Source organism: Somniosus microcephalus, chromosome 8 (genome assembly GCF_052327205.1).
Source record: "Somniosus microcephalus isolate GS21.2 chromosome 8, FLI_Smic_1.0, whole genome shotgun sequence".
Classification (NCBI taxonomy): domain Eukaryota; kingdom Metazoa; phylum Chordata; class Chondrichthyes; order Squaliformes; family Somniosidae; genus Somniosus; species Somniosus microcephalus.
In genome coordinates, this window is record NC_140994.1 from 117,781,247 (window position 1) to 117,802,982 (window position 21,736).

Below are 21,736 nucleotides of genomic sequence, written 5' to 3' on the forward strand. Positions count from 1 at the left end.
GGCAGTTTGCCCAAAATATGGAAATGAAGCATGACCATGAAAATGTTTCAGGCCTCTCATTGCATCCATCTGGTGGGTGTAGTGTACAAACAATTTTCCCAGGGAGCTTTAGCCATGGGTAGTTCTGACTGATGGAGTGGTTTTGAACATGAACATGCTCTACATTGTCATGCTCTCCAGTCCAACATTAAAACAATTCTCAAGCTATTTAGCTTCCAGAACCTGTGATAAGTATGCACTCAGCAATCTGGGGGCCTTGTGCCCCAGCTTACCCAACAACAGGGATTTGGGCTACTGGACGAGTGGAGCTGGCCAATTGTCCGCGCCGGTCCTGAGGTACTGAATCAGTCAGTCACTTGGGTTCTCCAGAAGGATCCTACTCAATGTGTAAGTTGTCCGCTTATCCTCAATCGAGTATGGATAACAGGATCCGCCAAAACCTATGCCTCCCTTTTTCTTCCATTCCTAATGTTTCTCATCCTCTGCTCCTTCTTCCTAAGAACCACTGTTGGGGCAGCACTGAGACCCGCAGTACCAGTGCTCCTGCCAACCTTGGCAGAAGGAGTTTGAAGCAAATAAAGTTAAAGGACTCGGGCTGGAACTTTAGTTGGTTTTGAGAGCTGTTAAACAACAATAACAACAACTTGTAATAATAAAGCAGCTTTAACGTAGTAGAACGTCTCAAGCCGCTGCACAGGAGTATTTTAAGACAAAAAATTTGACACCGATCCACATAAGGACAAATTAGGGCAGTCAAAGAGGTAGGTTTTAAGGAGCGTGTTAAAGGAGGAAAGAGAGGTAAGCGAGGCGGACAGGTTTAGGCAGGGAATTCTTACAAAACACACAAAAAATGGAGGGAATAGGTTGCATGATTTTCATGGACCAAATCATTAGAAAACAAACAGCTAATTGCAGCAATGGGTCACATTATTTCAAAAGAATTGGAAGATTCAGACATGGCTTCAACATGTGATGTGCACAGACCAATCAAGTTGATAGAAGATGATAGCTATGTTGAAAACATGACGATGCTATCTCCAATTATTAAAAACTTACATGTGCACACATTTTCTGTCAACTTTTCACATTAGAAATTTTGATGTCCACATTTATAATGGAAACTTGCCATGTAAACTTGTCACGCTGTACTTATACCCTCACTCCTACCCAGTGGTGGCACTATAGTGCTCAAATCTCTGGATAACGACTTGAAGCCGCAACCTTCTGACTCCGAGCGAGAGTGCTACCAACTGAGCCACGGCTGACACCAAATGTAGACACCAGATCACTAACATGTAGTAGTCAGGTCCAAAAAATAATCAGAGGACTAGAATATAAATGGGAGGAAGTTTTGCTACAGCTATACAAAGCCCTGGTTAGACCACATCCGGAGTACTGTGTACAGTTCTGGGCACCGCACCATAGAAAGGATATATTGGCCTTGGAAGGAGTGCAGCGCAGATTCACCAGAATGTTACCAGAGCTTCAAGGGCTAGATTATGAGGAGTGATTACATAAACTAGGCTTGTATTCCCTGGAATATAGAAGGTTAAGGGGTGATTTGGCACTCAAAGGGTTGACGGTGGATAGGCAATGGCAAACATTCAAAGACCGAATGGATGAGCTACAGAATTTGTTCATCCCAGTTTGGCATAAAAATAAAACAAAAAAGGTGACTCAACTGTGGCTAACAAGGGAAATTAGGGATAGCATAAGATCCAAGGAGAGAACATATAAATTGGCCAGAAAAAGCAATAATCCTGAGGATTGGGAGCAGTTTAGGAGTCAACAAAGGAGGACAAAGGGATTAATTAAGAAAGGGAAAATAGAATATGAGAGTAAGCTTGCTGGGAACATAAAAACTGACTGTAAAAGCTTTTATCGATATGTGAAGAGAAAAAGACTGGTGAAGTCAAGCGTAGGTCCCTTGCAGTCAGAATCAGGGAAATTTATAATGGGAAACAAGGAAATGGCAGACCAACTAAATACATACTTTGGTTCTGTCTTCACAAAGGAGGACACAAATAACCTCCCAGAGATGCCGGGGAACATAGGGTCTGATGAAAGGGAGAAACTGAAAGAAATCAATATTTGTAGGGAAATGGTGTTAGGAAAATTGATGGGACTAAAGGCCGATAAATCCCCAGGGCCTGATGGTCTACATCCCAGGGTACTTAAGGAAGTGGCCCTAGAGATAGTAGATGCATTGCTGGTCATCTTCCAAAACTCGATAGACTCTGGAACAGTACCCATGGATTGGAGGGTAGTTAATGTTACACCACTATTCAAAAAAGGTGGTAGAGAAAAAGCGGGGAATTATAGACCGGTAAGCCTGACATCGGTAGTGGGGAAAATGCTAGCGTCTATTATAAAAGATGTAATAGCAGAGCACTTGGAAAGCAGTGACAGGATCGGACAAAGTCAACATGGATTTACAAAAGGTAAATCATGCTTGACTAATCTACTGGAATTTTTTGAGGATGTAACTGGTAAAATAGATAAGGGAGAACCAATGGATGTGGTGTATTTGGACTTTCAGAAGGCTTTCGATAAGGTCCCACATAAGAGATTAGCATGCAAAATTAAGGCACATGGGATTGGGGTCAAGGTATTGACTTGGATAGAGAACTGGTTGGCGGACAGAAAGCAAAGAGTTGGAATAAACGTGTCATTTTCCAAGTGGCAGGCAGTGACTAGTGGGGTACCGCAAGGATCAGTCCTAGGACCCCAGCTGTTCACAATATATATTAATGATCTGGACGAGGGAATTGGATGTAATATCTCCAAATTTGCAGACGACACAAAGCTGGGTGGGAGGGTAAGCTGTGAGGAGGATGTCGTGAAACTCCAGTACGATTTGGACAGGTTGGGTGATTGGGCAGAAACATGGCAAATGCACTATAATGTGGATAAATGTGAGGTTATCCACTTTGGTGGCAAAAACAGGAAGGCAGATTATTATTTGAATGGCAATAGATTGGGAGAAGGGGAAGTGCAAAGAGACCTGGGTGTTATTGTGCACCAGTCGCTGAAGCTAAGCATGCAGGTGCAGCAGGCGGTTAAGAAGGCAAATGGTATGTTGGCCTTCATAGCAAGAGGGTTCGAGTACAGGAACAAGGATGTCTTGCTACAGTTGTACAGGGCCTTGGTGAGGCCGCACCTTGAGTATTGTGTGCAGTTTTGGTCGCCTTACCTGAGGAAGGACGTTCTTGCCATGGAGGGAGTGCAGCGAAGATTCACCAGGCTGATACCTGGGATGGCAGGAATGACGTATGAGGAGAGATTGTGTCAATTGGGCTTATACTCACTGGAGTTTAGAAGATTGAGAGGGGATCTCATCGAAACCTATAAAATTCTATCAGGCCAGGACAGACTAGATGCAGGAAGGATGTTTCTGATGGCCGGGGAGTCCAGAACCAGGGGTCATAGTCTAAGGATAAGGGGTAAGCCATTTAGGACTGAAATGAGGAGGAATTTCTTCACCCAGAGAGTGGTGAACCTGTGGAATTCTCTACCACAGAGGGCGGTGGAGGCCAATTCATTAAATATATTCAAGAAAGAGTTGGATATATTTCTTGAGGTTAAAGGGATCAAGGGATATGGGGAGAAGGCAGGGACAGGGTACTGAATTTGGATGATCAGCCATGATCTCATTGAATGGTGGAGCAGGCTCGAAGGGCCGAATGGCCTATTCCTGCTCCTATCTTCTATGTTTCTATAGGATTTTGAAAGGAACTGATCGGGTAGATAGAGAGAAACTTTTTCCGTTGGTGGGGAGTCTAAGGCAAGGGGACATAACCTTAAAATCAGAGCCAGGCCATTCGGAGATAACTTAAGAAACACTTCTTCACACAAAGAGTGGTAGAAGCGTTGAACTCTCTCCTACAAAAAGTAGAAGATGTTAACTCAATTAATAATTTTAAATCTGAGAGTGATAGATTTTTGCTAGCTGCGGCTATAAAAGGATATGGAGCCACGGCAGGTGGATAAAGTTAAGATACAGATCAGCCATAATCTCACTGAATGATGAACAGGCTTGAGGGGCTGAATGGCCTTCTCCTGTCCCTATAATGCTTGGAGTAACACTGGTCTAATCTTGTGCTAAAGGTTACAAAGAAGGCATGACTGTGTGCACTGTACGCTAAAAAGAAGATAATAGATAGCTGGCAGTGAGTTACAAGGAAGTAATTCAATCCAACGCTTCTGATAATGCCAATTACAAATGCCAGCAGAATCTGGGGATTGAATTATCGTCTTAAACTCAATTCCAGGTATTTGCTTTTCTCCAGAATATATTAGGAATAATTTTATTTTTAATTAATGCTCATTTCTCACTTTTCTTACTGCTAGAGAAACAAATAGTTGATTAGAGCATTTCAAAGATCTGGAGATAAATATCTACTACCTATTATACTTAATGTGTTGAAAATGTACATGGGAGAGAAAAACACAAGTTCACCTGGAGACCATTCATCTGACAGAGCTGCTGTGTATTTCCAGCATTTAGTTCAGATTTCTAGCATTTGTGTTTCTTCTTTTTATCACTTCCTGCAATTCAGAGTTTTTAACCTGACGAGCATTTGCACTGTTCTTAGTGAGTTAGATCACCAACCCTGTAGGGTCATTGCTCACTTTCTACATCTGTTATCTGATCTCCTTCTCTCAACACCTTTGCTATCCATTACTGAATCCTGTCTTCTCCATACTTTTGCTATCCATTATTGAATCCCTTTCTCTCCACACCTCTGCAATCCATTACTAGATCCTTTTCTTTCCATACTTCTGCTATTTACATAGAATTTACAGCACAGAAACAGGCCATTCGGCCCAATAGGTCTATGCCGGTGTTTATGCTCTACATGAGCTTCTTTCCACTCTACTTCATCTAACCCTATCAGCATAACCTTCTATTCCTTTCTCCCTCACGTACATATCTAGCTTCCCCTTAAATTCATCTATGCTATTCGTCTCAACTACTCAATCGGGTAGCAAGTTCCACATTCTAACCACTCTCTGGGTAAAGAAGTTTCTCAAATTCCTTATTGGATTTATTAGTGACTATCTTGTATTTATGGCCCCTAGTTTTGGGCTCCTCCACAAGTGGAAACAGCTTCTCTATGTCTAATTAGTCTAGATTCTAAAGACTCGTATGGGCATATTGCAAATGCAAGAATCACATTCAAAACCTGGAAGTGTCCGAGAAACCAGAGTGTGCTGAGCAGGTAAATGTCTCTAGGTTATCTGTGGCTGAATCCCTTTCTCTTCACACCCTATGCAATCTGTGACTGGATCCCTTTCTCCTCACACCCTGTGCTATCTGTGACTGGATCCCTTTGCCCCCACAACCTATGCAATCTGTGACTGGATCCCTCCCCCCCACACCCTATGTAATCTGTGATTGGATCACTTTTCCCCCCACACCCTATGTAAGCTGTGACTGGATCCCTTCCCCCCCCCCACCCTATGTAAGCTGTGACAGGATCCCTTTCCCCCCCCCCACACCCTATGTTACCTGTGACTGGATCACTCCCCCCTCCCACACCCTATGTAATCTGTGACTGGATCACTTTCTCCCCCACACCCTGTGCTATCTGTGTCTGGATCGCTTTCTCTCCACATGCTAGACTATCTGCGACTGGGTCCCTTTCTCCCCACACCCTATGCTCTCTGTGGCCAAAACCCTTTGATTCCACACCCAATGCTATCCATGACAGGATCCCTTTCTCCCCACACCCTATGCTATCTGCGGCCAAAACCCTTTGATTCCACATCCAATGCTATCCATGACTGGATCCCTCTCCACACACATCAGAAAGCCATGGGCTCCACTGCTGTGTGCTGAGCAGTCTGAACTGAGCCAGAGCAGTAGTTGGGGCACTACAACTGGTTTTAGTGCCACTGATCTAGGAGGAGGAAATATCAGTCAGGGTTCCTACCCTAAACATAAGTCTATGAATGTCAGATGAGGACACTGTTTGGGCTCGGCGGTGATAACCTCTCCAGTTGAAAAGCTGGCTGATGTGCACCATCTAGGGTCACGGGAAGAATGGCCACTTGGATGAGGTACCGTTCGGCTGCCGGAACATAAAAATTTGTAGCCCAGTGGGAGTCTCTGGCTTCAGGAGTGAATGGGATAATATTGGAGGACAAAACAGATACTGTAAAGAACTTGTGGAAAATTCTGGTGAATTTTTTTCCCTGCGATCCATGAAATGTTACTTGATGCTCCCATGCATGCTACAAATGATTGACAAGTGTTCGTATAAGCAGCTCAGAATTTAGCACAATCCACTTTATTTAATTACAAAATCTGCACTTTAATATGTTCTAAACAAAAAGGAATTGGAACATTATTTTTTAGGACGATAATGGCCCAGAAATTCGGGTCCCCACGCGTGAGTATGCACTGGGTACTCACGCGTAGGCCCAACAAAAGTGCCGGTTTTGTGCATGCACTGCGCATGCGCGGGAAACCGCAACTTTCGTTCCCTTGAAAGAAGGGGTTGACAGGTGGAACACATGCGCCGGAGAGGCTGCGCGTCGAACTTACGTTTTTTTTGCAGGTTTCTCCGGGAGGGTAAGTCTCCAGCAGTTACACTTTTAAAAAGCAGGCGCAAGGCCTGCTTTTAACGAGGTAAGTGGTGAATTAATTAAAATTAAAATATTTTTTCCACAGGTTTATTATTTTTAAATACTTTAAAGAAAGGTAAGTTTATTTTTAGCCCCATTAGAAAATGTATTTAATTTTTTCAAAAATTTAAATTATTGTTTAAAATAGTTATTTCATGTAATTTATAATTATTTTAAAAGTGTGATTTTTAAAACAAATTTCTTTGAAGTTTTAGTGATGTTTTGGGGCTTATAGTATTTATAGGTTTGACAGCTCTTCCTGTCTAATTTATGAATGAAACATTCCCTGCTACCATTGGCTCTCCATGGCCCACATGATCCCAGGGAACGCTCTGAACTAACTGCGCCCCTGGGATACGCAAGCACTGCGTGCCGGCAGTTGGAGGAGGCCCAGGATCGGAATACCACGCGGGCCCACAGCTCAATGGCCGGCGTGCAAGGTAAGTGCAGGTCGGAGGCTTGCACCTTGGACCCGAATTTCTGGGCCAAATTATTTTCATTAACATATTTGCAAATTTAATTTGAAAAAGAATCGAAGGGGGCGGGTTAATAAAAAGAAAAAAAAATCCCAGAAAAAGTCTTGAACAATAACCCTTTTCATGTATAAGACTGAGGCAAGCTGCTGTGATAAATAGTTAGCTTTCAAAATCTGACAGATGAACTTTTCCAGCTTACCCAAGTCTACAAGAAGCAGGCGAGTCAGCGCAGTGTAGAAGGTCGTGCGACATCTCAGGGCAGTCTCACCAAGGCGGAAACGTTCACTGATGCCCAGGAAAGGGAAGTGTTCACACTGACCGTCCGAAACAGAAGCACAGGAACAAGCAATTAATCACTATTTACACCCACTTCAATACCAAAGGGAAGGCTTCAATTTTCACACAGGCATTGACTCCAGTAATTCTCTAGTACCTCACACAAGTGGCTATTCTGCATGTGTGAACCCAGACAGTGAGGTCAGGCAGGTTATTTGACTGTGGAGGGAATTACAGCCAAGCCTGGTCCTGTTCTCAGCTGACAGTCACACAGCACCTTCAAGAAGGGGTCACTAGGAAGTTGGAACCCGGGTTCATTTTTGTCCTTCGCTAAACCTAGGGGTGCTGAAGCCAGTTGTAGCATCCCAATCCTCGAACTGGCTAAGACCATGTAACTTGGTCCAAATTAGGGCTGAACCTTGACCATCTGGTCTATACTGCAGTGCCTTTATACACTAGGCCTTTCAAGGAGCTGGGTTAAATAGTTAGCTTTCAAACTATGACAACAACAACAACAACTTGTATTTATATAGCATCTTTAACATAGTAAAACGTCCCAAGGCACTTCACAGGAGTATTATAAGACAAAAAATTTGAAACTGAGTCACATGAGGAGAAATTAGGCAGTTGACCAAGAGGTAGGTTTTAAGGAGCGTCTTAAAGGAGGAAAGAGAAGTAGACAGGCGGAGAGGTTTAGGGAGGGAATTCCAGAGCTTAGGGCCTAGGCAACAGAAGGCACGACCACCAATGGTTGAGCGATTATAATCAGGGATGCTCAAGAGGGCAGAATTAGAGAAGCACAGGTATCTCAAGGGGTTGTGGGGCTGGAGGAGATTACAGAGATAGGGAGGGGCGAGGCTATGCAGGGAATTGAAAAAAAGAATGAGAATTTTGAAATCGAGGCGTTGCTAAACCGGGAGCCAATGTAGGTCAGCGAGCACAGGGGTGATGGGTGAACGGGACATGGTGCGAGTTAGGGCATGGGCAGCTGAGTTTTGGATGACCTCAAGTTTACGTAGGGTCTTCTTCTTTCGTATGGTGGTAGCAAAGCAAATCAAATGTCAATATCTAAGTCAGATATCCAGGCCAAAGCTTCCGGTGTAACAGCGTGGATATCTTGTAGGCTGCCTGCGAATTTCCTCCAAGGGCAGTGCTCAATGATGTGCCCCAGGGTCTGATTAGGAGCTCCACAGTCGCATGATGGGATGCTATAATCTTCCATCTATGGAGAAGGTGGCAGCACCTACCATGACCATTTCTGAGGCGGTTGATGGTTGTCCACTGTTTGCGAGGAACGTTTGATCCTTCAGGTTGTAAACATAGAAACATAGAAGATAGGAGCAGGAGTAGGCCATTCGGCCCTGCTCCGCCATTCAATGAGATCATGGCTGATCATCCAATTTCAGTACCTTGTCCCTGCCTTCTCCCCATATCCCTTTATCCCTTTAGCCTCAAGAAATATATCCAACTCTTTCTTGAATATATTTAATGAACTGGCCTCCACTGCCCTCTGTGGCAGAGAATTCCACAGGTTCACCACTCTCTGGGTGAAGAAATTCCTCCTCATTTCAGTCCTAAATGGCTTACCCCTTATCCTTAGACTATGACCCCTGGTTCTGGACTCCCCGGCCATCAGAAACATCCTTCCTGCATCTAGTCTGTCCAGACCTGACAGAATTTTATAGGTTTCGATGAGATCCCCTCTCAATCTTCTAAACTCCAGTGCGTATAAGCCCAATCGACACAATCTCTCCTCATATGTCATTCCTGCCATCCCAGGTATCAGCCTGGTGAATCTTCGCTGCACTCCCTCCATGGCAAGAACGTCCTTCCTCAGGTAAGGTGACCAAAACTGCACACAATACTCAAGGTGCGGTCTCACCAAGGCCATGTACAACTGTAGCAAGACATCCTTGTTCCTGTACTCGAACCCTCTTGCTACGAAGGCCAACATACCATTTGCCTTCTTAACCGCCTGCTGCACCTGCTGGTCCTCTATAAGGAATCCATTCCGTATGTCACAGTTCTTCCAAGCATTTCGCCATCGGTCATCAAGGCTATGGGGAGATCGCTGAATTCGACAACGGTCCAAAATGGCCTTCTAGATTTGAGGCGGGCTGGCGGTAGGTTCTTCAAGTCGTTCTGGGTCGGCTTGTCTTTGCTGGTGTAGCGGTTGTATTCCCTGGAGACTGCATATTTGTGGCGTAGGTGTGGTTGTGCGATGTTTGCAAGCATGGGCAGCTAAGGTGTTGGTGTTAATAATAGTGATAGGGTAGAACCTGGGAGGCCAGCCAGGAGTGCATTGGAATAGTCAAGTCTAGAGGTAACAAAGCCATGGATGAAGGTTTCAGCAGCAGATGAGCTGAGGCAAGGGCGGAGACGGGCGATGTTGCAGAGCTGGAAATAGGCGGTCTTAGTTATGCTGCGGATATGTGGTCGGAAGCTCATTTCGGGGTCAAATATGACACCAAGGTTGCGAACAGTGCGGTTCAGCCTTAGACAGATGTTAGGGAGAGTCATGGAGTCAGTGGCTAGGGAACGGAGTTTGTGGCGGTGACTGAAAACAATGGCTTCGGTCTTCCCAATATTTAATTGGAGAAAATTTCTGCTCATCCAGAACTGGATGTTAGAGACTGTGGAGGGGTCGAGAAGTGGTGGTGAGGTAGAGCTGGGTATCGTCAGCGTACATGTGGAAACTGACGCTGTATTTTCGGATGATGTCGCCAAGGGGCAGCATGTAAATGAGAAATAGGAGGAGCCAACGATAGATCCTTGGGGGACACCAGAGGTAACGATGCGGGAGCGGGAAGAGAAGCCATTGCAGGTGATTCTCTGGCTACGATTAGATAGATAAGAATGGAACCAGGCGAGTGCAGTCCCACCTAGCTGGATGACGGTGGAGAGGCGTTAGAGGAGGATGGAGTGGTCAACAATGTCAAAGGCTGCAGACAAGTCAAGAAGGACGAGGAGGAATAGTTTATCTTTGTCACAGTCACAGAGGATGTCATTTGTGACTTTGACGAGAGCCTTTTCAGTACTGTGGCAGGGGCGGATACCTGATTGGAGATTGAAACATGGAGTTGCGGGAAAGATGGGCATGGATTTGGGAGGCAACAACACGCTCAAGGACTTTGGAGAGGAAAGGGAGGTTGGAGATGGGGCGGTAGTTTGCAAAAACGGAGGGGTCGAGGGTTGTTTTTTTTTAAGGAGGGGGTGATAACGGCAGATGTGAAGGAGAGGGGGACAGTACCTGAGGAAAGAGAACCATTAACAATGTCAGCTAACATGGGAGCCAGAAAAGGAAGTTGGGTGGTCAGCATTTTGGTGGGAATAGGGTTGAGGGAACAGGAAGTGGGTCTCATGGACAAGATGAGCACGGAGAGGTCATGAGGGGAGATCGGAGAGAAACTGGAGAAAGATGCGAGTTCAGGGGTAGGGCAGGGGGGAACCATAGAGGAAGTTTGTCCCAGTGGGCTAGGGGAAGTAAGGGAAGTGGCAGAAGCAGCTGAACGGATGGTCTCAATCTTTGAGACAAAGAAGTCCAGAGCTCCTCACACTTGTTGTCGGAGGTGAAGGTGGAGGAGACAGGGGAGGGGGTTTAGGAAGATGGTTAGCAGTAGAGAATAGAAGCCAGGGTTTATCTTTGCATTCCAGAAGGATTCTGGAATAGTGAGCAATCTTGGCAGATCTGGCGGTGAATGGCAGTGGTCCACCATATCCGTTCAAGTCTGCATCCCTTGGACTTAAGGGAGTGACGATGAGGGCCGTACCGGGGGAACGGCTAGGGTGAGAGAAAGTAATAGTTTTAATAGGGATTGGGCATCAAAAGTGGTGGTGAGGGTCTGGTTGAGCAGATCGGTAGCTGCAGAATTGTCACAGTGAATGGAGGGCCAAAGGCTGGACAGTTGGGATTTTGTAAGTGCAGTTGTAAAAGAGTTGGGAGAGAGTTTTTTTCCAGGGGCGGACACAGAAGCAAGTAGGGTTGGGGAGGGGGATGTGGGTGGAGAGCGATACGAGTGGTTAGAGGTGGCCTTATCTGAGATTGACACGATAGAAGTGGCGAGGCGAGGGGGTGGCAAGGTCGAGGGGGTGGCCGTGAATATGGGTTGGGGAGTTTACATGGAGGGAGACATTAAGGGAGGATAGGAGGCTAGTGAACTCAGAGGAGAGCATGATGAATTGAGATGGAGGTTGAAATCACAGAGGATGAGAAGTCGCTTGGTGCAGAGGCTGAGGGAGGAAAACAGTGAAGATATCTCGGTAATAAAAATGTTATGGTACTTCGGTGGATGGTAGAGAACGAGAATTTTAAATGAGAAGTGAGAGGGGTGGAATAAGGTGAGATGCTCAAAGGATGAGAAAGTGTCGGAGGAGTAGGGGGGCAGACCAAGGTGGGATTTGGTGATGAGAGCCACACCACCACCATAGCGGTCTGGGCGGGGCAAGTAGTGGAAGGTATAGCCAGGCAGAGAGGCTTCATTTAAGGTGTCATCACCCCTCAACCAAGTTTCCATCAGGGCCATGATGTCGATGCAATCATCCACAATAAGCTCATGGATGGCAAGGGCCTTGTTCGCAAGTGAACAGACATTCTGGGGGGAGATGCAGAGAGGGTCAGAGATGGCTGACCCACTGCCAGCGTCCACAGAGTCCTGAACTCAAGTTTTATAAAACTGAGGGGAGAAAATTTGCCTGGTTTTAATTTCACACCTCTGGTCATTCCATAATAAATGTGACAGAAACATTTGTGATGGCTCAATTTTCATGACAAAATGGCAGGTGTGAAATCCACTTAAATAAGGTCCATGCGAATATACTGTAAACTGGCTGGAAAAACATTTTAAATACAACTATTCTCTAATGAATACAAGGTACTCACAGTATGGTTCTGCAGCATGAATCGTACAGCATCGATCTTCACCAGCTTCTTTAAAATTGCATAGGTAATGACAATGTCAAGGATATAAACAAAGAGCATGGCTAAAACCCTGTGAATTGACTGGTTTAAATCTCCTGCAAACAATGTTTTTGAGCACAAACATGACAACAAGAAGCTACCAAGCAATGCCTGTCAATTTTCTATTTTGTACCTATACCTACAGGAGTTTTTCAAAGCAGCATTTACACGTGTTTCTGAATTTCTGCTTTGAGTGCATTGTGTTACTATTGTGCACGTTTCTACCGGGTACAAGTGACAATTGGATCCTCTACACAGAGCCTTGCTTCGCAACGCAGGAATATATTTATAATATTGCAAGTTGAGAATGACACGGCAAGTGTGCAAAGTTGATTACTGAAAATGCTGAATACTGCTAAATGTCACAAGCTTGCCATTTATCACACCAGTGAATGGGAATGAGGCAGTAGAATTTTATACCTGGCTTAGTAATTTGTCTATTCAGAATCCAAGGGAAAAAACGTACATCCTTAGGTTGGAAAGATTAACCAATACTGTTAATTTATGATGCTATGCAACTGTTTACTTTAGTCCCAGGAAGAGGCGTCGCTGGCAAGGCCATCATTTATTGCATGTCCCCAGTTGCCCTGAGAAGGTGATGTGGGGCTTCACCTTGAACTACACACTGCAGCCACAGTGTATAGGTGATGGAGGGATGGACATTGATTCTGATGGCAGGGGTGCCAATCAGGGAGCTGCTCTGTTCTGGAAAATGTCAAGCTTCTTGAATGTTAATGTGGCTGCACCCATCCAGGTAACCAGTGAGTATTCCATCACACTCCTGTCTTGAGCCTTGTAGATAGTGGAGAGGCTTTGAAAGATTAGATTTGGAGGTGAGTCACTCACCACAGAATACCCAGATTCTGTTAAAAAGAATTATACTGAACCTCTTTTTGGTTATTTCTCCCAGCCATAGTTGCACTCAATGTTAGGCAAATATATTTGTTCCAATGTCAGTTTTGATTACATTACTGGAGGTACCAATTGAGGTACCTCTCCATCTGAAATATGCTAGCAGGGTGCACCTTGAGTCAGCGCTTTGAGCAACGTGTTTCTCTGTGGAGCCAGTGAACCAGCTGGTTTTCCTAGCTTCAGAGTGCACTTCTGCTATTTTTCTCGGTGTTGCTTTGCAATGCTGTGGCAACTCAATTACAATGAGAGGAATGAATGTGCCAGTACGCCAACGTGCTGGGCTACCTGTATCTCAACTGATGTTAATCTGGCTCCTTGCCCTCAAAAGGAACAGTAAAAGTTATAACTTAACTGTTAACATTTAAAAAATCTCATTCAGTTAGCCATTCTTTCTTTCCCAAGCCCCTGCAAATCACAAAATCCATTGGCCCACTCCAAACCTTCTGCTTCAGCCACTATCAAACTGGGAGACACGTGCCACAATGCATATGCACCCCCTTATTCTCCCTCCATCACTGGAAGTGGTTTGTTTCCACTTCACACAGTTCCAGGCTAGCCTGACCTGAGAGTTAAGTGCAGCAAGCATCACCAGAGGAGAGGGGACCGTGGGGATTGAAGCACTGTCCTACCATAGAATTGATACAGCACAGGAGGCCATTCGGCCCATCCTGTCGGCTCTTTGAAAGAGCCATCCAATTAGGCCCACTCTCCCGCTCCTTGTCATAGCCCTGCAAATTCCCGACCATTCAGTGAAGTACTGCATTGAAACAATGGCGAGACCACTGAACTAGTTAAACTGACAGTAATCACTTAATCATTAGAAGGATATTATTCCCTTGAGAAGGTCCAAAGATGAAACATTTTTTCCAACATTATGATAAAATTCCAGGTAGCATAATGGAGGCAAAAAGTCAATTCATTCAAGAGGCAGTTAAAAGGCTTGGGTCAGGAGTACGTGTGTTTCTGTGGAAAGGTGAGCTAGATGGAGCAAATGACAGTCCTCATCTATATGTTTCTTTGTGAACAGATTCAAGCAAAGACTTCAGTGTGGTGAAGAATTCAAATATCAAGGGACAATTTAAAAACTGGAGCGTTAGGAATAAAAGGGAAGTAGGATGGAACTTTGCCATTCAAAGGGTACTGGAGTTGGAGAAATATGTTGCCAAGGAAGGAAGGCCCCTAAATTAACAGATCGCCAGAATACCCATCCGGGGAACGGTAGCATAGTGGTTATGTAACTGGACTAATGATCCAGAGACGTAGATTCAAATCCCACCACGGCAACTGGGGAATTTAAATTCAGTTAATTAAATAAATCTGGAATGAAAAACTAATGGTGATGTCGGATTGCTGTAAAAACCCATCTGGGAAGGAAATCTGCTTTTCTTACCTGGTCTGGCGTATATGTGACTCCAGACTCACAGCAATGTGGTTGACTCTTAACTGCCCTCTGAAATGGCCTAGCAAGACCGCTCAGTTGTAAAAAAAAACCAATAAGAATAAAACCAGATGGACCACCTGGCATCAACCTCGGCACCGAGCCCAGTCCTCTTGTGCCAAAAAACCTAACACTAACAGAATCATGCCCTTCAGCCAACGTCCCAAACTCCTCCATCATCATCCCTGGTCGCGTCGTCACGCTCCAACACTACCACTATGCTAAGTGGGATAGATTCAAAACAGATCTAGCTGCTCAAAACTGGGCATCTATGAGGCGCTGTGGGCCATGAGCAGCAGCAGAATTGTATTCCACCACAATCTGTAACCTCATGGCCCGGTATATCCCTCGCTCTACCATTACCATCAAACCAGGGGACCAACCCTGGTTCAATAAGGAGTGTAAAAGAGCTTGCCAGGCGCAGCACCAGGTGTACCTAAAAATGAGGTGCCAACCTGGTGAAGCTGCAACACAGGACTACATGCATGCTAAAAAAATGGAAGCAGCATGCTATAAACAGAGCTAAGCTATCCCACAATCAACGGATCAGGTCAATGCTCTGCAGTTCTGCCACATCTGGTCGTGAATGGTGGTGGACCATTAAACAACTAACGGGAAGAGGAGGCTCCATGAATATCCCCATACTCAATGGTGGTGGAGCCCAGCACGAGTGCAAAAGACAAAGCTGAAGCGTTCGCAACCATCAACCTTAGGTCCCCAACACCACAGAATCCAATCTTCAGCCAATTCGATTCACTCTACGTGGTATCAAAAAATGGCTGAGCACACTGGATAACAACATCCCGACTGTCGTGCTGAAGACTTATGCTCCAGAACTAGCTGTGGCTCTAGCTAAGCTGTCCCAGTACAGCTAAAACACTGACATCTATCCGACAATGTGGAAAACTGCCCAGGTATGTCCTGTCCACAAAAGCAGGACAAATCCAACCCGGCCAATTACCGCCCCATCAATCTATTCTCAATCATCAGCAAAGTGATGGAATGAGTCATCGACAGTGCTATCAAGCAGCACTTACTCACCAAGCGGCACGGTGGCATAGTGGTTAGCACTGTTGCCTCACAGCGCCAGGGACCCGGGTTCGAATCCGGCCTCGGGTGACTGTCTGTGTGGAGTTTGCACATTCTCCCCGTGTTTGCGTGGGTTTCCTCCGGGTGCTCCGGTTTCCTCCCACAGTCCAAAGATGTGCGGGTTAGGTTGATTGGCTATGATAAATTGACCCTTAGTGTTAGGGGGATTAAATACGTGGGGTTACGGGGATAGGGTGGGATATGTGGGGGTTACAGGGATCGGGTGGGATATGTGTCGGTGCAGGCTCGATGGGCCGAAATGGCCTCTATCTGCACTGTGGGGTTTCTGTGATTCTTCTGTGAATAACCTGCTCACTGATGCCCACTTTGGGTTCTGCCAAGACCACTCGGCTCCAGACCTCATTACAGTCTTGGTCCAAACATGGACAAAAGAGCTGAGTTGCAGAGGTGAGGTGAGAGTGACTGCCCTTGACATCAAGGCAGCATTTGACTGAATGTGGCATTAAGCAGCCCTAGTAAAATTGAAGTGAATGGGAATCAGGGGGAAAACGCTCCACTGGCTGGAGTCATACCTAGCACAAAGGAAGATGGTTGTAGTTGTTGGAGGTCAATCATCTCAGCCCCAGGACATCATAATATGACAGAATTCTTCATTAAGATGGAGAGTGAAGTAGTTGACTCAGAGACTAGGGTCCTGAATTTAAATAAAGGAAACTACGATGGTAAAAGCCGCGAGTTGGCTAGGATGGATTGTGGAACGTTACTTAAAGGGTTGACGGTGGATAGGTAATGGCAAACATTTAAAGATCGCATGGATGAACTACAGAATTTGTTCATCACTGTTTGGCATAAAAATAAAACAAAAAAGGTGGCTCAACCGTGGCTAACAAGGGAAATTAGGGATACCATAAGATCCAAGGGGAGGACATATAAATTGGCCAGAAAAAGCAGCAAACCTGAGGATTGGGAGCAGTTTAGGATTCAGCAAAGGAGGACAAAGGGATTAATTAAGAGGGGGAAAATAGAGTATGAGAGTAAGCTTTCAGGGAACATAAAAACTGACTGTAAAAGCTTCTATAGATATGTGAAGAGAAAAAGATTGGTGAAGTCAAGCGTAGGTCCCTTGCAGTCAGTATCAGGGGAAACTATAATGGGGAACAAAGAATTGGCAGACTAATTAAAAACATACATTTGTGAAGACAGAACCAAGGAGGACACAAATAACCTCCCAGAGATGTCGGGGAACATAGGATCTAATGAGTGGGAGGAACTAAATGAAATCAATATTTGTAGGAAATGGTGTTAGGGAAATTGACAGGATTGATAATCTACATCCTAGGGTACTTAAGGAAGTGGCCCTAGAAATAGTGGATGCATTGCTGGTCATCTTCCAAAATTCTATAGACTCTGGAACAGTTCCCATGGATTGGAGGGTAGCTAATGTAACCCCACTATTTAAAAAAGGTGGTAGAGAGAAAACGGGGAATTATAGACCAGTAAGCCTGACATCAGTAGTGGGGAAAATGCTAGAGTCCATTATAAAAGATGTAATAGCAGAGCACTTGGAAAACAGTGACAGGATCGGACAAAGTCAACATGGATTTACAAAAGATAAATCATGCTTGACTAATCTACTGGAATTTTTTGAAGATGTAACTGGTAGAATAGATAAGGGAGAACCAGTGGATGTGGTGTACTTGGACTTTCAGAAGACTTTCGATGAGGTCCCGTATAAGAGATTAGCGTGCAAAGTTAAAGCACATGGGATTGGGGGGTAAGGTACTGACTTGAATAGAGAACTGGTTGGCAGACAGGAAGCAAAGAGTTGGAATAAATGGGTCTTCTTCCGAGTGGCAGGCAGTGACTAGTGGGGTACCGCAGGGATCAGTGCTAGGACCCCAGTTATTCACAATATATATTAATGATCTAGACGAGGGAACTAGATGTAATATCTTCAAGTTTGCAGATAACACAAAGCTGGGTGGGCTTGTGTGCTGTGAGGAGGATGCAGAGAAACTCCAGTGTGATTTGGACAGGTTGGGTGATTGGGCAGATGCATGGCAGATTCAGTGCAACGTGGATAAATGTGAGGTTATCCACTTTGGTGGCAAATACAGGAAGGCAGATTATTATCTGAACGGCAATAGATTGGGAAAAGGGGAAGTGCATCAAGACCTGGATGTCCTTGTGCACCAGTCGCTGAAGGTAAGCATGCAGGTGCAGCAGGCGGTTAAGGCGGCAAATGGTATGTTGGCCTGCATAGCGAGAGGATTCGAGTACGGGAGCAAGGATGTCTTGCTGCAGTTGTACAGGGCCTTGGTGAGACCACACCTTGAGTATTGTGTGCAGTTTTGGTCACCTTATCTGAGGAAGGATATTCTTGCCAGGGAGTGCAGCGAAGATTCACCAGACTGATACCTGGGATGGCAGGAATGACGTATGAAGAGAGATTGGGTCGATTGGGCTTGTATTCGCTAGAGTTTAGAAGAATGAGAGGGGATCTCATTGAAACTTATAAAATTCTAACAGGACTAGACAGACTAAATTCAGGAAGGATGTTCCCGATAGTCGGGGAGTCCAGAACCAGGGGTCACAGTCTAAGGATAAGGGGTAAGCCATTTAGGACTGAGATGAGGAGGAATTTCTTCACCCAGAGAGTGGTGAACCTGTGGAATTCTCTACCACAGAAGGCAGTTGAGGCCAATTCATTAAATATATTCAAGAAGGAGTTAGATATATTTATTAAGGCTAAAAGGATCAAGGGGTATGGGGAGAAAGCAGGGACAGGGTACTGAATTTGGATGATCAGCCATGATCTCATTAAATGGCGGAACAGGCTCGAGGGGCCGAATGGCCTACTCCTGCTCCTATCTTCTATGTTTCTATGACTGCATGAGTTCTTCAGGGCAGCGTCCTAGGCCCAACCATCTTCAGCTGCTTCGTCAATGACCTTCCTTCCATCTTAAGGTCAGAAGTGGGGATGTTCGCTGATGATTGCACAGTGCTCAGTTCCATTTGCAACTCCTCAGATAATGAAGCAGTCCATGCATGCAGCAAGACCTGGACGACATTCAGGCTTGGGCTGATAAGTGGCAAGTAATAGTTGTGCGACACAAGTGCCAGGCATTGACTACTTCCAACACGCGAGCATCTAACCACAGCCCCTTGACATTCAACGGCATTACCATCGCCGAATCCCCCACCATCAACATCCTGGGGGTCACCATTGACCAGAAACTTAACTGGACCAGCCACATAAATACTGTGCCAACAAGAGCAGGTCAGAGGCTGGGTATTCTGCCGCAAGTGTCTCACCTCCTGACTCCCCAAAGCCTTTCCACCATCTACAAGGCACAAGTCAGGAGTCTGATGGAATACTCTCCAATTGTCTGGATGAGTGCAGCTCCAACAACACGCAAGAAGCTCGACACCATCCAGGACAAAGCAGCCCGCTTGATTGGCACTCCATCCACCACCTTAAACGTTCACTCCCTCCACCACCGGCATACTGTGGCTGCAGTGTGTACCCTGTACAAGATGCACTGCAGCAACTTGCCAAGGTTTCTTCGGCAGCACATCCCAAACCCGCGACCTCTACCACTTTGAAGGACAAGGGCAGCAGACGCATCGGAACACCTGCAAGTTTCCCTCCAAGTTGCACACCAATCCTGACTTCGAAATATATCGCCGATCCTTCATCGTCGCTGGGTCAGAATCTTGGAACTCCCTCTCTAACAGCACTGTGGGAGTACCTTCATCACAAGGACTGCAGCGGTTCAAGGCAGCGGCTCACCACCACCTTCTCAAGGGTAATTAGGGATGGGCAATAAATGCTGGCCTTGCCAGGAATTAATTTAAAAAAAATTAATGACATTAATGACCTGGACTTGGGTATACAAGCCATAATTTGATAATTTGCAGATGTCACAAAACTCTGAAATGTCATGAGCAATGAGGAGGATAGCTTCAGGAGGACATTGACAGAATGGTGAAATGGGCAGATACAAAAAGATGAAATTTAATGCAGAGAAGTGTGAAGTGATTAATTTTGGTAGGAAGAATGAGAAGTGGCAATATAAACTAAATTATACAATTTTAAAGAGGGTGCAGGAACAGAGAGACTTGTGGGTGTAAGTGCACAAATCTTTGAAGATGGCAGGACAAGTTGAGAAGGCTGTTAAAAAATCGCATGGGATCCTTGGCTTTATTAATAGAGGCATAGATTAAAAAGCAAGGAAGTTATGCTAAACTTTTATAAAACACTGGTTAGGCATCAGCTGGAGTATTTTATTAATTCTGGGCACAGCACATTAGGAAGGATGTCAAGGCCTTGGAGAGGGTGCAGAGGAGATTTATTAGAATTGTACCATAGATGAGGGACTTCAGATATTTGGAGAGACTGGAGAAGCTGGGGTTATTCTCCTTAGAGCAGAGAAAATTAAGAGGATATTTGATAGAGGTGTTCAAAATCATGAATAGTTTTGATAGAGTAAGTAAGGAGAAACTGTTTTACTGGCAGGTGGGTTGGTAACCAGAGGACACAATTGTAAGGTAATTGTCAAAAGAACCAAGGGGGAGGTGAGGGGAAATTTGTTTACACAGCGAGTTGTTGTGATCTGGAATGCACTGCCTAAACAGGTGGTGGAAGCAGATTCAAACCTAACTTTCAAAATTGGAATTGGATAACTACTTAAAGGGGAAAATGTGGAGGGCTATGGGGAAAGAGCAGGGAAGTGGAATTAACTTGATAGCTTTACCAAAGAGCAGGCACAGGCATGATGGGCCTAATGGCCTCCTTTTGTACTCTTATCATTTTATCATGCAATCCAGCACCAGTGACAGGATGAAAGTCTCCACTCTCTCCTAGTTGTATGTCCTATTTGTACCAACTTTCAGCAGCCTCAATCCGACAGCAAGTGGACATGGACTCACGGCACAAAACTGACTTTAATTTACTGCTACATTGGCATTAAAACAAGTGGACAAATTACAAATTGACTGATAACCACCCCCCACACTTAAGTGGAGCGCTGATACTCCAACCTACACTCCTTCTGAATGTGGCTCCATGCTGGGATTGGTGATTTTCCTCTCCAGATAGATCACAAGATGACTGGTGCGTGGGAAATGGAACTATGCCTCACTGTGCAGTAGGGGCTCTCTTTTGAAGTTTCCCTAAGGCATGTTGTTATAATACTGCAGAGGCAGCTTTTCTCTGTATCTAACCTGTGCTGTACCCACCCTGACACTGTTTAATGGGACTGTGTAGAGGAAGCTTTACTCTGTGTCTAACCAATGATGTACCCACCCTGGGAGTGTTTAATGGGACAGTGTAGAGGGAGCTTTACTCTGTATCTAATCCGTGCTGTACCCGCCCTGGGACTGTTTGATGGATCAGTGTAGAGGGAACTTCATTCTGCATCTAACTATGTCCAGCAAAGACACAATGGGATGAATATCCTCTCGCTGGCTTGCAACCCTCTATGATTCCAACTGTCCTGTACCTGACCTGGGAGTGAGAAAGGGTGCCTGAAATGGAAACTGTCCCATTCACCTGCCTAACTGTCCTCATTCAATCTATATAAAATTAACAAGCAAAAAATGAGAAAAAATTCTTCACCTTTTTCTATTTCTTGTCCTCTTCCCACCCCCCCCCACAAAAAAACTCCTACAACCACAGAACATTGTGCAACCCACACTGGTACAATACAGATGTTCCAGAAAGCTGAAAAGCACATATAACCAGTGTGCCACTCTGAAAACATTGATGAAAATTACTTTGGCAATATTATTTCAAAATCGCTCACAATATTTCCCAGAGAAAAATAACACACACATCATAAACAGTCAAAATAACCAGCAAAATTGGGATGTGTATTGTATTTGGGGGGAAAATGGCCACGCAGCCAAGACAAGTGTAATTCATCATTTTTCTGATTTAATACCTAGGAAATATATTAAAATAATAAAAAGAATCCTGAAAACCTCAGAATTTGC

General features: G+C 45.0%; 1 protein-coding gene across 1 annotated transcript in view; it reads right to left on the bottom strand.

Moving 5' to 3' along the window:
- LOC147113758 (ran-binding protein 17-like) overlaps positions 1-21,736 on the bottom strand; it is an 815,149-nt gene that overhangs the window by 336,894 nt on the left and 456,519 nt on the right. Inside the window, exons 13-14 of the mRNA XM_085995069.1 lie at positions 12,262-12,325; positions 7,306-7,420 (exon numbers count right to left, since the gene is read on the bottom strand). Coding sequence (XP_085851195.1) covers positions 7,306-7,420; positions 12,262-12,325 — 179 coding nt within the window. The remainder of the gene's footprint in view (positions 1-7,305; positions 7,421-12,261; positions 12,326-21,736) is intronic.